The sequence below is a fragment of the Mercenaria mercenaria genome, chromosome 8 (genome assembly GCF_021730395.1).
Source record: "Mercenaria mercenaria strain notata chromosome 8, MADL_Memer_1, whole genome shotgun sequence".
Lineage (NCBI taxonomy): Eukaryota > Metazoa > Mollusca > Bivalvia > Venerida > Veneridae > Mercenaria > Mercenaria mercenaria.
The window spans coordinates 46,747,572-46,770,805 of NC_069368.1; the positions used below are offsets into that span (position 1 = coordinate 46,747,572).

The window sequence follows — 23,234 nt, forward strand, 5'->3', positions numbered from 1 at the left end:
ATATCTATGCAATAGGTTTTACAAATCTTTTATTTTCGATTTTATATTGTTTTTCAACCCGATTGTACAGTACATATTTTGTTTGCGTTTTAAGCGACTTTGTTTAGAATAGAAAGCCATTTCACAAGTTTGGGTAAAATTGACGATAATTTTAGAGAAATCTTCGGTTTATTCTGAGTAAGTCAGTATTTAAATTTTTGTCTTGCTTCTAATAAAAATATATTTCAATGATTAAATGGGTAAAGGAATTCTGTAGTCGTATATATTTGAGAAAAATTTCTTTGCTATCTTCTTGGTCAGTTCACAAGTTTCAGGTTACACAGGTACAACGGCCAGTCTACTCAAAACATTTTACAGCTGATGGCAACAAAAACAGACACCTGGAGTGCAGAACACTAGTCTTACTTATCCAGCTTAACAGGATGACTTATTGTATGATCTGATATTTTATAGTTGTCGTCCCTCAAAGTCTTACCCGTATTCTGCATTTTCCAGTAAAATGCAGATACAGGTAAGACTTAGAGTCTGAGATAGGAAAACGAAGACGTTAAAAATTCCAAAAAAGTCATAAAGTACTGGTCAAACTTACCTGAGCCAATGAAATAAACATTTATATTTATATAGAAACTTCAAATTTATGGGTTGAATATAACTCATAATTTTAAAAAAGAGACTTAAAAGAACCATAACTCTAACCTGCATTTTTTCAGAATTATGACCATTTTTGTACTTTAACTCTTTTCCTACATATTGTCCAACACTTGCAAACGAGCGATTGCACCCTCAGGCGGTGCTCTTGTTTTAATTATTAGGTTTTGTCATTGGATCAGCAAGATTGAACAGTACAGAATGATAATTGAAACATTATTTAGGTTACAGAAACTTACAGTAGTTCCCATTTACATACCTTCATATCAGTGACCCTGTCCTGTCTCAGTTACAAAGAGAAATTTTGTATATCAAAAATAGTATAGTCTTTAAAATCAATATAATGACCAAAAAAATCCATAACCCCCGTACTTGTATTCATTTTTTGACAAAAAAATAATTTCTGAAAAGCCCCACTTAAAAAAAAAAAATTTTTAAATTACCAACCTACTTACCATTATTTTTCTGAGCATGTTACCGTAAACAAAATTATTTTTTATAAGCCTTATCAAAAGGGTGTTCACTGAAAATTTACTGACTTAATAGCGATCAGTGCAGACCATGATCAACCTGCACGGTCAGGGTTCTTGGGAATGCTTAATTCTGCATACTTTTAGGAAAAGGACGCCATAATATTCCAACTGCGAGTCCACGGGACGCATAAAAATTGTCCGATACATAGCTTATTGAGTACACAAAATATCTACTTGTCAATCAAAGGCGGAGTTTGCAGTGGCTGCTTTGCGCTCTCAATCAATCAGAGATCATTGTTTACCAATAACCACGTGGTCGATTCATCACTTTGAATGCTGACTTTAATCTATCAAAGTATCATGTATCCATCACATTTAAGACCATACTCTGATGTAAGTTTTATATACTACAGCCTTGGCAAAAGGAAGTACTTCAGAAGGCTATGACTTAATCTATCGACTGGCAAAAATATTGGACTCCAATTTTTCATACTGGGACTCCAACTTTTTCCAGGAGGGGAGTCCAGGACTTTGAAAATCCTAGCGAGAACCCTGATGGTGTTCATGCAGGTTGATCTTGTTCGTGCAGGTTAATCTTGGTCTGCACTGGTCGCAAAGGCAGAATCTGCTTTCAGGAGGCGAAAGGTTAAATTTAAAAGGCCATAAAATATTTTGATGTCAGTTTTTACCTCCAGGGTTAAAACTGTGTCAGTGGAAAATCATCACTTTATTTTAGTCAAATTAGAATAAGTGTTGTTTACTTAAATACCACTGTAATTATAAATGTTACATTTGAGCACAAAAATAATACTTATGAAAACAAAAATAAATGTTAATTTGCTATAATGGCAAACAAAATGTTATATTTTGGAGTTATTTCTTTTTCAGTATTTACCATTTTGTAGCATGAGCTACGTTGGTTGTCTTGTATCCCTGAATTGCGGGGAATCTCTTGGTACATACCAGGGGCAAGTGAGGAAGGTAGATAACTCTGCACAGTCTCTGTCTATAAGTCATCCATTCAGAAATGGAGTCAAATGTGAAGTTCCAGAGGTGACAATAAGGTATTTTACATTTAACACACAACCTAATCTTACTTAGCTACATGTAGTATAAGTGGCAGTATTGTTTCACTTTGGAAATAGCTCTCGGACTATTTTGTTTAGGACAGTCTTCGTATCCATGCTGTGGGCTTTCTAAGACTCTTTTTTTTTTTTTTTTCACTACATTGAATGATAAAAAAGTTTCTTAGGTAGTATGGACAGGCATCAGAAGTCCCCACAATAGCTGTCTAGAATGGTTGGAACAACTTGTTTTCGTATGAGCCCATTGCAGGTTTACCTCCCCAGCATCCAGTCTAGCACTGATGAAAACCCAGTCTGAACACAAGCCGGGATATCGGCCACAACCAGGAATAAAAAATAGGTCGCTTATGTTGCAATCCTCCCTAAAGACCTATACATCTTAATTTAGAAAATACATAAAATAAGTGCTGCTCTGAGACTTGATCGGTCTTCAGCACTCTTTGTTAAGGAAGTGATATTATAATTATAATTGAACAGACAAAAGTATTTTGTTTAATGGTAAAAATACGGTGTAGGCTTTCAGATGCTTTTTTTTTGTAACTGAAAAATAAAGTTGAGACCTAGTTTTATGATTGTATTGCAATAAATCTTATTCAGTGCCTGTGACATTAAAGAGTTGAGAATAATAAAAACATCCCAGGAGGCAGACAAGGTTTTACCTAAATATTCAACACCTTCAAAACTATCAAAAGAGACTGCTGAGGAGTTGGACTCGGTTGCATCTCCGGGTAGAATTGCAGAATCTAAGCTCGAGCCAAATGGAAATGCTTCAACTGGAAATAGTAATAAATCATGTGTGAACAGTAATGCCAGAGATAGATACACGAATGATAGGAGGTCTACTCCAACAAAAGATAGACTTGGAATGGACTTTAATAACACAAATGGGAGTCCTCATGGATACATGGCCGCACGAGACAGGGATAATAGTGCTAATGGGAATGGGCACAGGAGTTACTCTGTATCATCAAGGTATTTCTAGTTTCCAAAAACAACTGCATTTAACTATTAAATACTAATATGATATGTCTTGTATTAGCCTGCCACCTTAGCTAGAAAAAGATAATGAGAAAAAGGTCAAATGATTGATTAAGGTTCTATTCATTTTATTTATAAATGCATATCTGATGGTATGTCACCATCATGTCAGAAGAACCTTACATTATTATTAAAGCATGATTTGCATTGCTAAAAGTAATTTTTAGAGAATCATATACTGTGAAATCATTAATATTCGTGGGGGACTAATTTTTGTGGATTTCGTGGTTGAGTCAATCCACGAAATTTAATCCCAATGAACAAGTAAAATTCCCATTAATTTTATGTTCAAAAGTTGAAATCTATGAATTCATATCCCCACGAAATTGCCGTTTTTATCAAAACCACGAACTTTCCTGCCCACAAAATTAAATGATTTTACAGTACTGTATTCAGTACAGTTGTTGATAAGGCCTGACTAGTTATTTACTCTCAAATTAAACGAAGCTCCACTTTTCACTGCACTAACAGGTAAATTACCCTTGTTGGAAAGGCCAGTTTTGAATTAAACAACAGGTTGAAGACATGGACATCATGTATCCATATTTTAAATTATCTAATTCATGCTTAAGCAAAATGATCATTATAACTTTTGATACAGATATATTTGATGAAAATTGTGTGTTTTGTGGAAATGTAAATTTTATTTTGGACCTTTATGGGTGCTTTAACATGAATTGATACTGTAATTTGTCATGGAAACGGTACATAAATTGTGTTTGAATTAACATATTGACATTTGGGGGTTTTGTTCAGAAGTTTGTGCTGGAAGTAATGTTTGTATTGTAGTGATTGGTGGTTTTACATTCCGTTTGGGCTATTTTTTTTGTTACGTTTAGGTTGTGAAGGTAGTAAAGGTTGTAGGAATAACAATAGAAATACCCCAACAAAAGACGAACAGTTCAGTGGTAGAAGAAATTCAGGTTTGTCTGCTTATTTTGTAGTAGGAAATTTACATTCTTAATTTTGTAATTTTCTGTAAGATATCTATTTTTGGTGAGAGATGTGATGTTAGTGGGTAGGCTAAAGGAGACTTTTTAAAAAATCAAGAATTTGATGGATCTTCATCAATTGGTCGTGGCTCATTACATTATAGGTCCTCTTTTCATTTTGTTTAAATGGGGGCACTTAACCCCTTTTTGTAGCTGTTAGAGCAAAAAATAGATATACATTGTACCTTAAAACATCCTTTATCATTAGGCACTGTATAGATCTTCATCAAACTTAGTGTGTAGCATTCTTATATTAAAGACTTCTATGATTTTTAGCTCACCTGTCACAAAGTGACAAGGTGAGCTTTTGTGATCGCGTGGCGTTGTCCGTGCGTCCGTCCGTAAACTTTTGCTTGTGACACTCTAGAGGTCACATTTTCATGGGATCTTTTGAAAGTTGGTCAGAATGTTCATCTTGATGATTCTAGGTCAAATTCAAAACTGGGGTCACGTGCGGTCAAAAATAGGTCAGTAGATCTAAAAATAGAAAAAAACCTTGTGACCTTTTGAGGCCATATTTTCATGAGATCTTTATGAAAATTGGTCAGAATGTTCACCTTGATGATATCTAGGTCAAGTTCGAAAAATGGGTCACGGGGGTCAAAAACTAGGTCAGTGGTCTAAAAAAAAGAAAAACCTTTTGACCTCTCTAGAGGCCATATTTCTCAATGGATCTTCATGAAAATTGGTCAGAATGTTCATCTTGATGATATCTAGGTCAAGGTCGAAACTGGGTCACGTGGGGTCAAAAACTAGGTCAGTAGATCTAAAAATAGAAAAACATTGTGACCTCTCTAGAGGCTATATTTTTTAAGAGATCTTCATAAATATTGGTCAGAATGTTCACCCTTGGGTGATATCTAGGTCAAGTTCGAAACTGGGTCACGTGGGTCAAAAATAGGTCAGTAGGTCTAAAAATAGAAAAACCTTGTGACCTCTCTAGAGGCCATATTTCTCAATGGATCTTCATGAAAATTGGTCCCGAATGTTCATCTTGATGATATCTAGGTCAAGTTTGAAACTGGGTACATGGGGTCAAAAACTAGGTCAGTAGATTTTAAAAAAAGAAAAACCTTGTGACCCCTCTAGAGGCCCTATTTTTCAAGAGATCTTTATGAAAATTTGGGCAGAATGTTCACCTTGATGATATCTAGGTCAGGGTTCGGGAAACTGGGTCCGTGGGGTCAAAAACTAGGTCAGTAGGTCAAAAAAATAGAAAAACCTTGTGACCTCTCTAGAGGCATATTTCTCAATGGATCTTCAAAAAAATTAGTCAGAATGTTCATCTTGAGGGTCTTAGATCAGATTTGAAACTGGGTCATTTTGCGTCAAAAACTAGGTCAGTAGGTCTGAAAATAGAAAAAATTTTGTGACCTCTCTAGAGGCGATATTTTTCATGGGATCTTTATGAAAATTGGTCAGAATGTTCACCTTGATGATATCTAGGGCCTAAATTAAAATTAAGTTTGTTTGACCTTTACCGACCCAGTATTTTTACAGTGGGTAGGTAGGTAGGTAAATAATTTTATTATATTTTAGTTTTTTTTTAATGTTTGTTGTCTCGTAATAAAAATTAAAGTCTATTTATTAATACCTATTGCTTGTAGTAATCTTGGAAGATGCTCTGTTAAATGCATGCTTGTAATAAACCCCTAGCCCTTTCATTTCACACACAATATGGCACAGACTTTAAATTTTCACATAAGGCAAAGTTTACCAAGTCGTTGAGTATCTTTCATGTCTATACTTTTTCTTTCTATTTATATAAAAACTGTTTCACTACATCTGCGCTTAAAAGACAAAACGATATGTCGGGAAAAATTTGGCATCTAAACACACTACTGAATTACAGCTTTTTTCAAAAAAGTGTTTGATGCTTTAAATTTAATAGCTTTTTACGAGTTTTAGAAGGTTTTACAATGGTTATGGCAGTATGCAAGCAAAAATGATGATTTTTTGCTTTAAGCACTGCAGTTTGGTATGTTACTAAGAACAAAACAAGATTGGGTTTCCCGACGCATGACAATCAAAATCCCCTACACTGAAAAATGAAAGGGTGTTACAAAATCCCCTTCATACTTTTGCAGGGGGTATCATAATCCCCTCTGTGATTTTTACTTATTTCATCAAATTCGAATACAACTATATACAACTTAAAAGTCTATTGCATAAAGCACGTAAATACAATGCCTTTAGCAAACATTATATAGTTTGGAGCACTGATATCTATATATCTATAATGTTATCACAGAGGGGTTATGATACCCCCGCAAATGTGTGGAAGGGGTTTTGTAACACCCAGTCATTTTTAGTAGAGGGGATTTTGATCAAGGGGATTTTGATATACATTTCCCCGACATCAGACATTTATTATGCCACTGTCCTGGCAAAAGAAGTATAAAATTTTTAACCTCTTTTTTCTGGCATTACAAAATTAAAATATTAAACTATCTAGCTTGTCATATTTCAAAACATTTACGTTCGTGTCAAATTCTTGAAATCGGAAACTGAGATTTTCTCACTTCGAACAAATGCATTTCAAAAAAGATCTCTGATTAAGACATTTTGAAATCAACAATTAAGTCAGTTCTAATATATTTTCACAGATAATCAAATTTCCCACCACTCGCCTGTCAATTGCCGTAATACTGTCACTGTTATGAAAAGCAGTATTAAAGTACAAGCAAATTTCAAATATAACACATAGTAGACAAAAATAATCTCATGTACATTACGTTTCCCTTTTTAATCAATCATATTTGTTCTTCTTAAATTTCGTTTTCACAGCAGACATTTTTCTTTCAGGGTATTTTAGTAATCACCCACCTAGTTGCTCTCCATAATAACTGCATCGATAGTTAAAAATGATCACAGTCTAGCCTTACCCTATTTTCCAAAAATGTTAGGACTAGTTTTTTTTCACTTTCTCAAGACTTATTTCCCGAAAAAATGATTAATTTTGTAAAGTGTCCCCCAAAAAAATGGACCAAAACTAATCCAACCCAATTTGAAAAGCGTAATTTTAAAGCGTAAACGATTAACCCGGGAATTAATCTGTTGATAAACTTAGTCCGGTCCTTGTTTTCCTCATCAATTAACACCCCCCTCAAAGAGCTAAAAGAAGTGTGTAGGTATCACGGCATCTGAAGCGGAGATCAAAGCGTTTCAGTTGCCCCAGATTGTCATAGAATACGTCATGTTTTCGCGCCATATACACATCACTGTTTGATTGTACCGCCTCGGTTCTTGAATTAATCAATAAAAAGTTTCTTCTTTAATTTCTTAAAGCGAATTCCAATAGCCTTTATAAATGACCAGTAAATGTGTCAAACGATAATTGTGGAATCCTACCTCTGTGATTTATTTTGCCGCACTAAAAATAAAAAACTGTTTGCCAAAAGTCGTTTTACGCCATGTATTTAAATTTCTGACGCTTTTTCATTATTTAAGATTTTTTATTTCTGTTTTTTTTTTTTTTTTTTTTTTTTTTTTGTACCTTTGGTCAAAAGTCTGAACTTTGCCATAGAATTTATCATTTATTTCCTTTTGAAAGAAATAAGTAATTTTAAGATCGCACTGTTTGAAAATTTTCAAAGAACTAAATTTAAATTTGACCCTTTTAATAGAATTTTGCCTACATTCCTGTCGTATCTTATTAAATCGTTTTAGAATTCCAAAATATATTACTTCTTAAGCGGTGCTAAAAAAATATTGATGCGATAATAAACAAAAAATGAATGCACTACACGCGTTTTTTTTTTTGTGTTTTGTGTAAACAAAGTAAGTCGAGTGATGGAAATTAGATATTACGAAGCTCGCACGTGCTAGTGGAATGGAAAAGTACCGGCATGACGTTTGGTTTCTTTACGTTTAGCGGGAAAATTAGATACTAGATTTGTAAAATTATGTCCTTTCGTCAGATTGCCTTCCGGTTAAAGGGTTTGATTGTCGTCTGCATCCTATGGCCTTAGGCAACGTTATCGGATAGTTGACACGTTTTCGGAATACACGAGATGATAAAAAAGTCCCCTTTATCGATTTTTACTAGCCGACCGCGGGTTACTTCTCACTTGCCATAATTAAGTACGCATTTGTTAAATAAAATTAATCGCCAGTTGCAAGCACCAAAATAAGTTTTTCCCTTTGATAAGAAAATAAAAATATTTTTTTCTCTGGAATGCAATAAAATTATTTGAGTCGGGCAATTTTTCGGGGTCGGTCGGTAAAGGTCAAACAAACTTAATTTTATTTTAAGCCTAGGTCAGGTTCGAAAGTGGGTCATGTGTGGTCAATAACTAGGTCAGTAGATCTAAAAATAGAAAACCTTGTGACCTCTTTAGAGGCCATATTTTTCAAGAGATCTTCATGAAAATTGGTCAGAATGTTCACCTTGTGGGTATCAGGTCAAGTTCGGAAAAATGGGTCACGTGCGGTCAAAAAAATAGGTCGTTGGTCTAAAAATAGAAAAACCTTGTGATGTCTTAGAGGCCATATTTCTCATGGATTTCATGAAAATTAATGAGAATGTTCAGCTTGATGATATCTAGGTCAAGTTCGTAAAATGGGTCACGTGCGGTCAAAAAATAGGTCAGTAGGTCTTGAATAGAAAAACCTTGTGACCTCTCTAGAGGCCATATTTTTCACGAGATCTTCATGAAAATTGGTGAGATTGTTCACCTTGGTGATTTTCTAGGTCAAGTTTAAAAGTGGGTCACGTGCCTTCAAAAACTAGGTCATTAGGTCAAATAATAGAAAAACCTTGTGACCTCTCTAGAGGTCATATTTTTCAATGGATCTTCATGAAAATTGGTCAGAATTTTTTATCTTGATGATATCTAGGTCACATATGCTCAATAAAACGGTCACTACGTCAAATGGTAGAAATAACGACGTCATACTCAGTTCAACACTGGGTCATGTGGGGATAGGTGAGCGATTCAGGACCATCATGGTCCTCTTGTTTTTCATGGGGACTTAGCTCTTGGTCCTTTAAAGGGCCATTTTAGTTAAAAACTATCTCTTAATGACTTTTTCCCTGGTAAGGTCCTCTCTCAAATTTGTTCAAATGGGGGGCATTTCACCTGTTTCATTAATATACTAAACACAAGTGTTACCATTCAAAATTCAGTGTGTCATACATATATTCAAGGTCAATTAGTGAAGCTCACTTTAGTGACTTAAGATCACTCTGGCTGTTTTATTTGATCATGCGCAAACTTCATGGGATGATTGCCTGTGGTGTAACGATAACCTCCTTTAGTTAAAGGTAAAGGTCAAATTGACCTTAACTCTTAATACACCATACCAAATTGCTTCTAACTTACTACCATGAGGGACATGTGTGCTCTTTATTTTCGCACTTATTTCTTAATATGTTTTCGGGTTCCATGTTTGTTTGAAAGCAAGTGTTAATGAATGTGTGATTTTAGTTTATGTATCAGAAAGAGATACTTTTGTTGGCTTTAGGTCCCTAATTTGATCCTTTCAGAATCAGAGGGACGGGCCTCCCATAAATCAAGTGTTCCAAGAAAGATAGAGTTCCGGAAAAAGCCGAATTCACGTCAGGACTGTTTTAGTGCCCCGGTAGACTCACTGTTAGATGAGTTTGACTTTGAGAAAAATCTAGCACTGTTTGATAAGAAAGCAGTATTTGAAGAGATCGAAAGTAATAATCCTGATGTAATACGTATAAGTGATAAAAAACCTACTAAATATAGACATGATGAGAATGTGCTCCAGTCAAAACCAGTAACATTTCAGCAAATACGAGTGCCAAAAGATTATGGAAATTCCTACGTAACAGGTAAATATGTGATACATCCCATTACACTGTATTAACTGGATATTCTGAACTGTAAGGTTTTAAAACATAAGATACCAGAACACTTTTGAAATCCTAATTTTTAAAGACTTAAAGGTTTTCTCAAACTTAAATACATCATCAAGTAGTTAAAATGTTAGATGAGGAAATCATAGAGACTTCCTCAAAAAAAAATTATGCAGAAAATTTCGGACACCACCCTTTGCTTGAATTCATCGTCAGGTCCCAGCAAAATTCATATATAATGTACTTGTTTGATGGCTCAAACTAATGACTTCTCAAATTTTGCCTGTCCTGTCGAGTTCAAGCGAATGATGTTCAACTGTACATAGAAATATTATGTGTTGTATTTTCAGACTCAGGTTTAGTGGTTCCCAGTATTGATTATGACCTTAGAAACAAGTTGTTTGATATTGCTGAAGCTTGCGGGTTTTCCATGGAGAGAAGGTTAGAAATGATTGGACGATCCTCCAGTGAGATGGTTCTACAGCTGTTAGGAGGGAGTAGCAGGTATGGTGTCATTGTTTTACTTCACAGATAAAATAAGCCCTCAAAACTTGTAAGAATTCTTTGGAGTTGCTTTTGGTATAACTTAGCAAACATAAAATTTATGAATTTTTGCAAACTACTAAAGCAATGTTTTCATTACAATTAAAGTTTCTTACTTTAGAAATTTTGAATGAACAACAAGTGTGTTTCAACTCTAGATAAAGAGAGAGTAGTTTTTGCATTTCATGTTAAGGGTATAGGTATTCTTGTTAGATGTTTAAATGGTACTAGTAAGGCCCATAATGTTTGGGAGACATGGAGGGAAAGGTTCAAAAACACTTCAGATTTGAATGGTTGTTATTTACGTCCACAAATTCAGTAAAAAAATCCAAAATACAATAAACTCCGTATGTAACAATGTTGCTTCTTACAGTATATTGGATGTAAAGATGCAATTCTTAAAAGTTCATGCTTACTATGTATTGAATTCTATTGAACACACTCCAATCATAAGATATCTGATGTTGTGATAAATCTGGTACAGCAGTGCACTTTCATTGTCCTTGGTCAATATTCTGTACCTTTGAAGAAATAATTGCCACATTTGCTAGTGGGCAAACAAGTTTCAGGCATTCACCTGATGGATTGCAACAGTGAATTAAGTTCTTCGTTTGTGAAGTAATATTTTTACCAGTGAATAGTAGACCAAATTAACCATAATGTTTATTCAGTAAGATTTCACGTGTCCGAGTGGGTGCTCTGGTTATTACAATATTATTATGTAACAAGAAAGTTTCACAGTCTCTTGAATATCTTAACAAGCGGAGTTTACTGTTTAGAAATCCAAAATTATTTTTCAGGTTAAACCCGCAGAATGGGCACCAATTGCCAACAGTTTTAGTGCTGTGTGGGCCCCATATTCAGGGAGCCCAGGGTCTTAACTGTGCCCGGCATCTAGTCAACCATGGTGTACGTACTGTTGTGTTCTTACCCAACTTCCTCAGGATGGTGCAATGCGTTGAGCAGGAACTCAAAATGTACGAAATGTGTGATGGCAAGAGATATAGTCTTGATAAAGGTAAACTGACAACTTATTGTCTAAAATGTAAAAAGTAAAGTTATGTCTAAAATCTGTAACTTGAAAGATATTTATCAACTATACATCATTAATCCTGTTATGTCACTGCAAAATCATGGCAGTTTACCTAATGTACAGTAACAATAAGGCACAGTTTTTAACTGTGAATGAAACCAGTGACAAATCAGAGATAACAGTTTGTTGCAATAAAGCATTGTAATTGGAAGAGTTTGTTTCACTCACATTATGAAATAAATATAAAACTGAAGTATACGAGGGTCAGTCGATAAGTTTTGATAATGGTTTTATAACAAAGAATAAATAGGGACATACCTTATTTACAATCCTTCAAAGTATTGTCCCCTCTGTTGAATGACTGCATTCCATCGCTTCGGGAGATCCGAGATTCCCGTTGCTAGGCAACCAAGTGTGATACGGTGAAGCTGCATGGCAACTTTAAGCTCATTTAGATCTTCGAATCTTACTCCCCGAAGTGGCATTTTTAGTTTCAGGAACAAGTCTTAGTCGCAGGGACTTGGATCAGGAGAATAAGACCGGTGCGGCAATATTTCCCAGTTATAGCGATCAATTACTGTCTTAACGGGGTTAGATTTATGTGGTGTGGCGTTGTTGTGAATTAACACAACACCTCCGTTCAGGAGCGCGGGTCGCTTCTCTCGTATAGCTGGTGTCAGTTTCATCCTCAGAAACTCTGCATAATACGTTCCGTTATCAGTCTCTAACAAGAACAAAAACCGTCGATAGTACACCTCTATTATCATAGGCTATAATCGCAAGTTGTTTAAGATTTCCCTGTTTTCTACAAAATTTCACCGGTCTTGGCGAGTTCGGTGTGTGCCATTCAAAGGATTGTGATTTCAATTCAGGTTCATAACTTCTCAGTCACATCTCATCTATCGCTACGATACAATTTAAGAACTGATCACCTTCATTTTCATACCGTGTTAAGTGCCTTTTTGATGTCCCTACCCTACCCGTCATTTGATCTCGCATCAGGTGATGTGGCACCTATCTAGCGGCTACCCGCCGCATTTTCAAATGCCCTGTCAAAATTGTATAAACCGATCCATGACTTATATCGACACTCTCTGCTAACTCATCACATGTATATATATATATATATATATATATATATATATATATATATATATATATATATATATATATATACATGTGTGTGTGTGTATACATATATATATATATATATATATAACAAAAAATACTTTGGAAGTAAAATATTTGTCATGCAGGGCCTAAATTTTATAGACCTCTTGTTGATCAGTATTGTCAATAGTATCGTGAAAAAAATATTTGTATTTTGTAGGGGTACAGTTTGAATAGACTGGATAGATAACCTTTAATTTAACATATTTGGATTATCCAACATGAATTGGCATTTTGCTAAAACAAAGAAATTAATTTGTCCTATGCATATGGTCAATCAGTGTATTAACATAAGCAAGCTCCTGATAGAATCATTACTCTAGATCTTTTTTCTTTCTTTCTTTGGATGCCTGTTTTAATTGCCTGACCATAGGTATTTCTTGTCAAAGATATTTTATACCAAGAAGTACATCTATAATTTAGGTCATCTTGGGGTAGGCATCTTGAAAAAGATTTTAAATACATAAAATATTCACCTTTCTGTGTTTTATTTTACAGATATTCCCACTTGTTCAATAGATATGATAGTAAATTGTATGGACAGTCATGAAAATTCATTTCTGAAAGATCAGGCCTGGTACCAAACTCATGTGAGATGGGTCAGTCACAGCAGGGCACCAGTCTTCACAATAGATCCACCAATAGAAAGTGTTGATATTCTTCCAAAGTGGTGTTTGTATCCTGTCCTGCCATTGGCTAGAACTGATGTGACACCTCAAGTATACTTATGTGACCTTGGACTTCCAAAAGAGGTGTTTAAGAATGCTGGCATCACATACAAGTCACCATTTAGTCATAAGTTTATAATTCCCTTGCATCCCCAGTCATAGACTGCTGCCAGTCCTATTACCTGAACATACATTTTAAATTCATTGGTTATGTTTTGGTTATGCACCAGAAATTTCACATACATTAATAATAACAAGGTGACTAATAGAGTATGTCAGTATTACAGATTTTGAGTCAGTTTGTTAGGATCTTTCAATCAGTTATGATTTTGAAGAATATATGGTGGCTTGTTATTGAACATACCAGAATATAAAAGGAAGCGTTCTTCTGGTACAGAAAGGTATAAAAGCAGTTGTGAGATACTTGCATGTATTCTCTAAATGCCTTAAACAGATAATCATTTGAATTGCATTATATATCACAGACTTTTGTTTCCAGTGAAATGTGCATTACTTAGTTTTAAGTGCTTTTAATAGGATAGGAATGTTCGTTGATTTCCTTAGGGAATTGTTAGCTGTATACTGTCTTTTATTGTCATTCCTCGTCTTTTTTAAGGCTTTGAATTGAAGAAACTCGACCTTAAAGACATTTTTAACAACTGTGAATAGACTTTGTTTCATGCTATAATCCTTTAATTTAGATATATTTATCAAAGAATCAAGGTCTTCACATTGTTTATCATCTGATTTACCACAGTTCAAAAGCACAGGAATTGAACCACAATGGCGTGAGCCTGAGAGGTTAAATGTCCAGGCATCTGAATGATGACCTGTGGTAAATAAGAGTTTATACAAAACCACAACAAGAAAGCCTTGTTTATTTTAAGTGTACTATGCTCATTGAAACATAGGGTAAAAAGTATGCTAAACTTCATTCATCAGAGTAGCTATTTGATGTCATAATGTTCTCTTACCTGTTCCCACGTCAACTGTTGTTTATTGCACAATATACAATGCTTGACTACTGACAAAGATTATGTTAGAGTGGTTGGTTGTATTCTAATAATTTCACAGCTCCTATTAGTTACATCATCTAAGTATGATTTCAGTGCTACTGAATGGGAATAAATTGCAATAACTAATAAAAATTATATAAAAAAAATCAACTGCTTACATGTCTAGATGTGTGCAACATTATGTCACTCATTTGTTGTTCCCATCAGTCTTTAAAATCACTCAAAGGTTATTTTTTTAACTAAACCAGCATTAAGGTGCTGAAATAAAAACTTAAGAAAGGAACATTGTTTACTGAAACCTATTTTACTTGTGATCGCCATACATTTGTCCATTATTTTGACAAGTGCAATGTATGGTTCTCACTTGATAAAATAAATTTCATTCTTCAACTTCCACAAGCATTAAGACTGTGCTAATCTTTTAATGTCACTGGTTTTTAAATATCACTTTGTTTTTGTTTAGTGTTTACAAATTTTTAGCTATAATAAAACAAATCTCATACAATTTATCATTACCAAGAAATATGCTTTGTTTTTTATGAATAACCTTATCAAACAGATATGAAAAGGGAATTTTTTGATGCTGTTTTAGTAATTCTTGCAGAACTGCAGAAATTCTGACATGTTAACATGTATAGTGTTTGTTAACATTTATATATCACTATTTTAATGATATTTTACATGTTTGTCCACAGAGGTTCCTTTTAACTTAATGATGTAGTGTTTAACAAATGCAGCAGGCTTTGTCTTCGTAAGACTGGAAATGGTTTTTGTGCTGAAATGTTGTTAATTAAGATAACAAGATATATGGAACATTTTAATTAGATTTTAGCCCAAGGTATAGAAGGAGTAAGTGTAAATTTGATGTTCAAAAGTTTGGTGCTTGTGTACAGCGTATAAAGTGTTCTGTTAAGAAACTTTTCTCAGACATTTATGAAGTGTGTAAATTATATCTTGGTCAGCAATTGGAGAGGTCCAAGCCTGAATCTCTTTATATTGCAGGTTGTGTATATGTGATTGATTTAGTAAGTTTAACCTTTAGCCTGCTGGCAGTAAGTGATTCTGCCTTTGTGACCAGTGCAGACAAAGGTCAGCCTGCATGTCCTTGCAGGCTGATCATGGTCTTCACTGTTCACTTTTCAGTCAGTAAATTTTCAGTGAACACCCCTTCGAATAATAAATGGCATTGCCAAAATTGAATGATGGACTGGTCTGTTTTAGAAATTTAGCAGGCAGTGAATGTATATTAAAGTTGATTTGCCATCTTTGTTGGGATGGTAAATGCACGGTAGTGCATTTTAAGTCCCAAATCTCGGTGATTTTATGTTCACTACATTATCTTTGTTCACATGTGGTCTTAATTGTTATGGGCCTCCAAAACTGTTCAGTCCTGGAAAGAAATCACAGCCTTAAAAGCTTGAATAGCAGGAAGTATTGTGGAATGGAACTTCTGTCTGATTTAGTTTTACTGTCATTTTAAAAAAAACAACACAATTTTAACTTTTATTCTAAAAGTGTGAATAGGTTGATTCATTCTAGAAATTTGTTATGTTCGTTTTGTACTGCTCAGATATTTGTAACTGAAAAATATTATTTTAAATTGTATGTAAGATTAATTTTACTGGTCTATGTACATTAATATGTGATAGGGCATTCATGTATATTTTATGTATATTTCAGTATTGTGCATACTTTAATCTTAAAATTTGGTTTTAATCAGATTACCATTTTTGTGCTTTTTAGTTAATTATAAAAAAAATGTGATATATTGATATTCACTGTATTTTACATATAATTGACTTGTTTGTAAAAGTGCCAATTGTTTTTTAGCTACCATATACAGTATAGTGGTAGAATATGGAGTACAATCAAATCTGTCTACTGACTATCCTAGGGATACCTCAAAAGTGATCCTCATTTCCAAATAGTCTTTATTCATTTTAAAAATAGAAACTGAAATTAAAATACCTGTAGTTGTCTTTAGAGCAGGTGGTCCTTGTTCACATGTGGTCTTCGGGCACAGGTTTGATTGTATTTATATAATATTGTGTTTTTCTTTTCTGGTCTCTGATATACTTACTCGATGATTATCTTGGTGCAAATAGGAGAAATGTGGCAGTGCAAAGAGCATGTTATATTACTGTTTCCACTGGTAACGAAAGGAATAGTTCTTACGAGTTTAGATTGAAACAGGTGCATTTATCGACAGATAATTTATTATTATGTGATCTAAGGACCGAAAAATTGTTAGTACAGACTGACTGTGGTCCAGATGTATGCGTAAAGAGGGCCACAGTGTGATAGATATATCATAGGTACTACAAGTTGCATCTGCTGTAACAAGAAATGGCCTATGGAATAGCAATAAGTATAGTGAAGTGGAATTGTACTATAGGTCAGCAGTGTAATGTGTTGAACAGTGGAAATTGTGTTAAAGTATTTTAAATATTTCTTAAGTTATGTCTCCCACCACACAGTGGTGTGGGAGACATATTGATTTACTCCAGTCTGTCTGTGTGTCTGTCTATCTGTCACAAAGCTTGTCCACACTCTAAGTTGAACATTTCTCATCCGATCTTCACCAAACTTCAACAAAATGTGTTTGACCATAAGACCTTGGTCAAGTTCAATAACTAGTCAAATCGGCCCAGGCACTTTTGAATTATGGCCCTTGAATTACTGATTGGATCCACTCATCCAGACCTTCTAATTGAATCCATTCATCAAGACCATCTAGAGAAACTAGTCATTTTTCATAGGGGCACCATCTAATTGAATCCATTCATCAAGACCATCCAGAGAAACTAGTAGTTTTTCATAGGGGCAGTTGTGGGAGACATGCACTTTTCTCAAAAGCATCTCTAGTTCTATAGTCAAAATATATTTGTTAAATGGAAATCTTTTATCCCAGTTTGGTAAAAATACAAATCAATACTTACATGTTAGTTATTGAGAAAGTGTTTGGTCTCTACAAATGAGTTGTATGTACATGAAATGCTCATGCTTTCTGCATTGCATTGGCACAACGTATGTATGTTTTTCCAGTCACATGAGGAAGTTGCAGATTGTTGTATCAGACTACAAAGGGGTGTTACCCAAAGCTGGATATATTGAGTGATTCACTTTATGATTTACACATTCGAAAGCTGTGTTAAGTTTTATGCCCCCCTCCCCCTCTTTGAAGTATTGGGTATATTGTTTTGCCAATTGTCAGTTGGTCAGTTTACCATTTGCTTTCCGATCAATAACTGTAGAGTGCTTGGTCTCAAAATGGCCAAACTTCATTGGATGATTGCCATTGGTCAGAAGGTGACCGATGTTTTGCGGGTAAGTAGGTCAAAGGTTAGGGTCATAGTGACATTGAACAATAAGTAAAGAACACTTTGACCTACAGTCACAAAACTTCACAGGATTTTTGCTTTTTGTATGCAGATGACCCTTAATTTTTTGCAGGGTGGTCGAGGGAAAGACCATCATGTCTGGTATATGTTTTTAACAGCTCTTGTTTCTGTTATTTTTATCTACAGTTAATGTTTGACATATTAGAACTGTGTTACGTGACTGCTTATATTTTGAACATACATAACATAAAATACATATTGAAAATAACACTTAATGAAGGAGCATTTTTGAAAGAGAAAAGGTTTTTAAAACTACCTGAAACAGAGTTTTCAAAAAAGAACAGGATCTTCACAGTTGAAGTGTAGTGTGACAGTATTTTGAAGCCAGTGTTTTGCAATGAAGGTTTGTGTATTGCAAAACAAATATAATGCTTTTCATGTTACTAGTAAGATGAGTATGAAATTTTATCTGATATAAATTGGTAAATTTTTCAAATAAATGTGTTTATTATATCATTTTAAGATGGTTTAAAAAAGGTCATTTTTCACACATTAAACCCTTATCATGCTGGGCACTATAGATTCTGCCTTTGCGGCCAGTGTAGATTGTGATCAGCTTGCACATCCGTGCAGTCTGATCGTGCTCTGCACTGTTTGCTATTCAGTCAGTATCTTTTTGATAAGCATCCCCTTAAACAGTTAATGGTACTGTCCAGATTGGAAGATGGACAAGTTCATTATAAAAACTTATCAAGGTAAGGGTTAAAACTAAAGTGATTTGCTGATTTATTGCTTATTGAAGGTGTTTGTTGTCAAGAAGTGTAACATGTATAATTTGTCTCTTTTATGAAAGTATTGAAATGGTGCTGTTTGTTTTCAAGGATATTTCAGCATGACAGTGATTAGTTATATATGTAGTACAGGTGGATGGTATGGCACCATCCATCATCTTTCATTAGTATTCATTATGTATGTTTTATACATCTGTCATAAATAGTAACATCTTACGGAAGTTCAGATTTGAAAATTCTTTCAGCTTTGTACAGTTAAACACTCATGAAAAAATAATTTTGTAAGCTTTTCCTTCCCAGTAAATATTTTCAGTTGATAGATTCTCACCAAACTTGGTCAGTCATGTATTTTGTTTGAACCTCTCACAGTTTTATTTAGAAGATTCTGCTTTTTATGCCCCCGGCATCTACTGATGCGGGATACATATAGTGATTGTCCTGTCCGTTCCTTCGTCCGTCCATCCGTACAAGGTTAACCAAATTGGACGGTTTCGTCTAGCATCAATACCCCTTACTAGAACGACTTGATGATAATGTAGATGTAACCTGTGACCATTCCTCATCTTCAGACATCACCTGACCTCAGTTTGACCTTGACCTTAACCTCATTTTGGACTTAGGTTGCTTTATATGGGCCATCTCTTGGTTAACCGCTTGGGACTGTTTTGTCTAGCATCAATACCGCTTACAAGAATGAATTGATACTAATACAGATGTAACCTGTGACCATTCCTCATCTTCAAACATGACCTGACATCAGTTTGACCTTGACCTCATTTTGGACTTAGGTTGTTTTGTATCGACAAGGATGCCACCGGGGGCATCAAGCGTTTATTGAACGCAGCTCCTTGTTTTGACACATGTTTCAGTTAATTTGTTCATTCATAAGCACATTTAAACACCTTGCATCTATGCTTTTAACTTTCAAATGATTGAAGGGATTCTAGTGAAACTGATCGGTTGTTAACCGTGATGTTGCATTGTGTGTCTCGCTCAAGAGTCGGGCCTGTACCTCCAAGTTCAAGGTCTTTGGCAAGTTTCATGCACACTCATTTAGAGTATTTTGTGCCTCAACTATTAACTTTTAAATACTTGTACGGATTATAATAAAACTAAGCTTGCCACTTAGCTCATTAGGGAGAACGTAGATCTAGGGATCTCAGGGTCGTGAGTTCGATCTCCGGGCAGGGTGTATGTTCTCCATGACAATGTTTTAAAAGACACTTTGTCTGAAATCATTCGTCCTCCACCTCTGATTCATGTGGGAAAGATGGCAGTTACTTAAGGAGAACAGGTTTGTCCTGTTAAAGAATGCAGGAATACTGGTTAGGTTAACTGCCCACTATTCCATAACTGATGTACTGTTGAAAAATGGGAGTTAAACCCAAAACAAATAATAACAGCTCACACAAATTGTAAACATGATAAGAAGATTTGTTCATGCCAAAGTCAGGTACCTGCCTACAAGGTCAGTGTCACAGGCAACAGTACTTACAGTTTCATTAAATTTCATAAATAGTTAATGTATTTCTTTTCTCAGGATTCCAGTGAAACATTACACATAGGAGTACATTCAAACTTTACACATGGGATTCCATATTAACATTACACCTTGGAGTCCAGTCAAGTTTTATACAAGGGATTTCAGATTATAATTGTATACACATGAATCTAAAGACATTTAACACCAGGGAGTCCAGTGAAATATTACACATAGGAGTCCAGTGAAACTTTACACATGGGAGTCCAGATTAACATTACATATTGGAGTCCAGTCAAACTTTACAAAAAGGATTCCAGATTAAAATAACACATTGGAGTCAGATGAAACTTTACAAAAGGGAGTCCAGATTAACATAACACATTGGAGTCCAGTCAAACTTTACAAAAAAAAAGATTCCAGATTAACATAACACATTGGAGTCCAGTCAAACTTTACAAAAAAAAAAAGATTCAAGATTAACATATTAACATAACACATTTGAGTCCAGTCAAACTTTACAAAAAAAAAAGATTCCAGATTAACATAACACATTGGAGTCCAGTCAAACTTTACAAAAAAAAAAAGATTCCAGATTAACACTTTACAAAAAAAAAAGATTCCAGATTAACATAACACATTGGAGTCCAGTCAAACTTTACAAAAAAAAAAAAGATTCCAGATTAACATAACACATTGGAGTCCAGTCAAACTTTACAAAAAAAAGATTCCAGATTAACATAACACATTGGAGTCCAGTCAAACTTTAAACAAGGGATTCTAGATGAACATTACTCATTGGAGTCCAGTCAAACTTTACAAAAAAAAGATTCCAGATTAACATATCACATTGGAGTCCAGTCAAACTTTACAAAAAAAAAGATTCCAGATTAACATAACACATTGGAGTCCAGTCAAACTTTACAAAAAAAAAGATTCCAGATTAACATAACACATTGGAGTCCAGTCAAACTTTACAAAAAGGATTCCAGATTAAAATAACACATTGGAGTCCAGTCAAACTTTACAAAAAAAAGGATTCCAGATTAACATAACACATTGGAGTCCAGTCAAACTTTACAAAAAGGATTCCAGATTAAAATAACACATTGGAGTCCAGTCAAACTTTAAACAAGGGATTCTAGATGAACGTTACACATTGGAGTCCAGTCAAACGTTACAAAAAAAAAGATTCCAGATTACAGGCTGTCTAGCATACCCTGACAAAAAATTAGGGCTAATTTTAGGGCAGTTTGTACAAAAAAAATAGGGCTAAAATTAGGAATTTGGTACAATTTTAAGGAAATTTTAGGGCTAAATTTAGGAATTTTCAAATTAAAATATGGATTTTAACGACCATGTAATGTGCTAACCTTTATGTGATTGACAAAAAAGTAACTCACAAATAGTGCTTTATTTACAGAAAAGACGTCTACCAGCTTTCCACTGTTTTCAGCTATTGTTGGCTGTATCCTGAGAACTTTTAAACAACATTTAAAACATTTTCTCTTTTTGATCATTGCAAAAAAGTTAAAAAATTAGGAATCTTTCTGAAAAAATAGGGCCTTTTTAGGAATTTCCTTTGATTTTTTAAAAAAAATAGGAATTTTAGCCAAATTGAAAAAAAAATAGGAAAAAGTAGGAATTTTAGGGACGCTAGACAGCCTGGGATTAACATAACACATTGGAGTCCAGTCAAACTTTACAAAAAAAAAAAGATTCCAGATTAACATAACACATTGGAGTCCAGTCAAACTTTACAAAAAAAAAAAAAAGATTCCAGATTAACATAACACATTGGAGTCCAGTCAAACTTTACAAAAAAAAGATTCCAGATTAACATAACACATTGGAGTCCAGTCAAACTTTACATGTCCATCAAATATTTCAAAAGAGAGTCCAATCAAATATATAAGGGTTTCCAGAGAAACCTTACACAAATGATCTGAAGGGTATGTCATTGCAAGTGGTGAAGGGTATTTCATTGCAGGTGCATGCATGATTTTAAATTAGCTTTTGCTTATTTTTGCTTTCAAAATGAAATCCAGACTTTGGTATAGGTATTGCAGATTTTTAACCGACGAGTTTTAATGCCAACTTTTCAGATACATGTGTAGTTTTTACTCTTAGAATCTTTTTTGATAACATTTTACTGGTAATTAAGATGCAAGATAAAGCCACTGCTAAATTACAAGGTTCTTGTTTTATATGGTTGGTAACACCATGGTATGTATAATTTTAGCATCATGAATGTCCAGAAGAGTAAAACGTGTAGTTATCAAATGACCTACAAAAGTGAGTACTTTTGTGATGTATTTTAAATTCAGAAATACATGTAGGTAGTTATACCTTCATTTTAGTGAAATTCAAATGGAAACGACTGATTCTAATAAATGGCACAATTTTTAGAAACCTTTTATCGGCTTCAAAATCTGATATTGTGTTAATGTGTTTAATGGGTTAAAGATTTAAAGATAAATACAGAAAATAGAGTGGAAAATTATTTCCAGTCAAAGAATTATGGAAAATAAATGAAAAATAAAACAGAAAGAATGAAACAATTTTGTTTTTCTTCCAATAAATACTTAGTTGAATGCCAGCATTCAGTACATTACCAGTGGTCAGTAGATAGTGTACAAGTTGTCATTCAGTATGCCAACTAGGATATTAGGAAGTGCTTATTTACATAACCAATGGTCCATAAGAAGTATGTAGCAAGTTGTTCTTCTAACAGTAGCTTTACATCATTTTGATTGTAAATGTTACTGTATATATTTATGTACATGATATATCTAATAAATACTGTTTAAACTAACAGTAGCCAGTATGAAATATAGCAGTTGTCATTCAGTATCTTACCTGTGTATAAAATGTTGTCCAATATACTACCCAAGGCCGAAAAGAACAAGCTGACCTTCAAAGTGTTACCAATGGTAAGTAGGAAGAAGGAAAGAACAAGTTGGCCCCCTGGTCAGTAGGAAGTATATGTTTGTTCCGATAATGGCAAGTAGTAAATGCAAAAAAATTGTGCAGCCAGTTCGAAGTAGTACAGACCATGTTTACCTGTATTGTAGCCTATGATCAGAAAGAAGTGCAGAACAAGTGGAGCTTTGAAATGTTTCTACTGGT

General features: G+C 34.3%; 1 protein-coding gene across 1 annotated transcript; it reads left to right on the plus strand.

Annotated features, from left to right (window-relative positions):
* Positions 1–66: 66 nt before the first annotated feature.
* LOC123566412 (enhancer of mRNA-decapping protein 3-like) lies at positions 67–22,046 on the plus strand. Its single transcript, XM_053549133.1, has 8 exons — positions 67–177; positions 2,010–2,185; positions 2,804–3,187; positions 4,034–4,167; positions 9,725–10,039; positions 10,414–10,567; positions 11,407–11,624; positions 13,308–22,046. The coding sequence occupies exons 2-8, from the start codon at positions 2,028–2,030 to the stop codon at positions 13,637–13,639; spliced, it is 1,695 nt and encodes a 564-aa protein (XP_053405108.1). The 5' UTR covers positions 67–177; positions 2,010–2,027; the 3' UTR covers positions 13,640–22,046.
* Positions 22,047–23,234: the final 1,188 nt, after the last annotated feature.

Coding starts and splice junctions, on each gene's coding strand:
- LOC123566412 (XM_053549133.1), top strand. CDS start 2,028: ATGAGCTACGTTGGTTGTCTTGTATCCCTGAATTGCGGGGAATCTCTT. Junction 3,188..4,033: donor GTATCATCAAGGTATTTCTA/GTTTCCAAAAAC, acceptor TTTGTATTGTAG/TGATTGGTGGTTTTACATTC. Junction 10,568..11,406: donor CTGTTAGGAGGGAGTAGCAG/GTATGGTGTCAT, acceptor ATTATTTTTCAG/GTTAAACCCGCAGAATGGGC.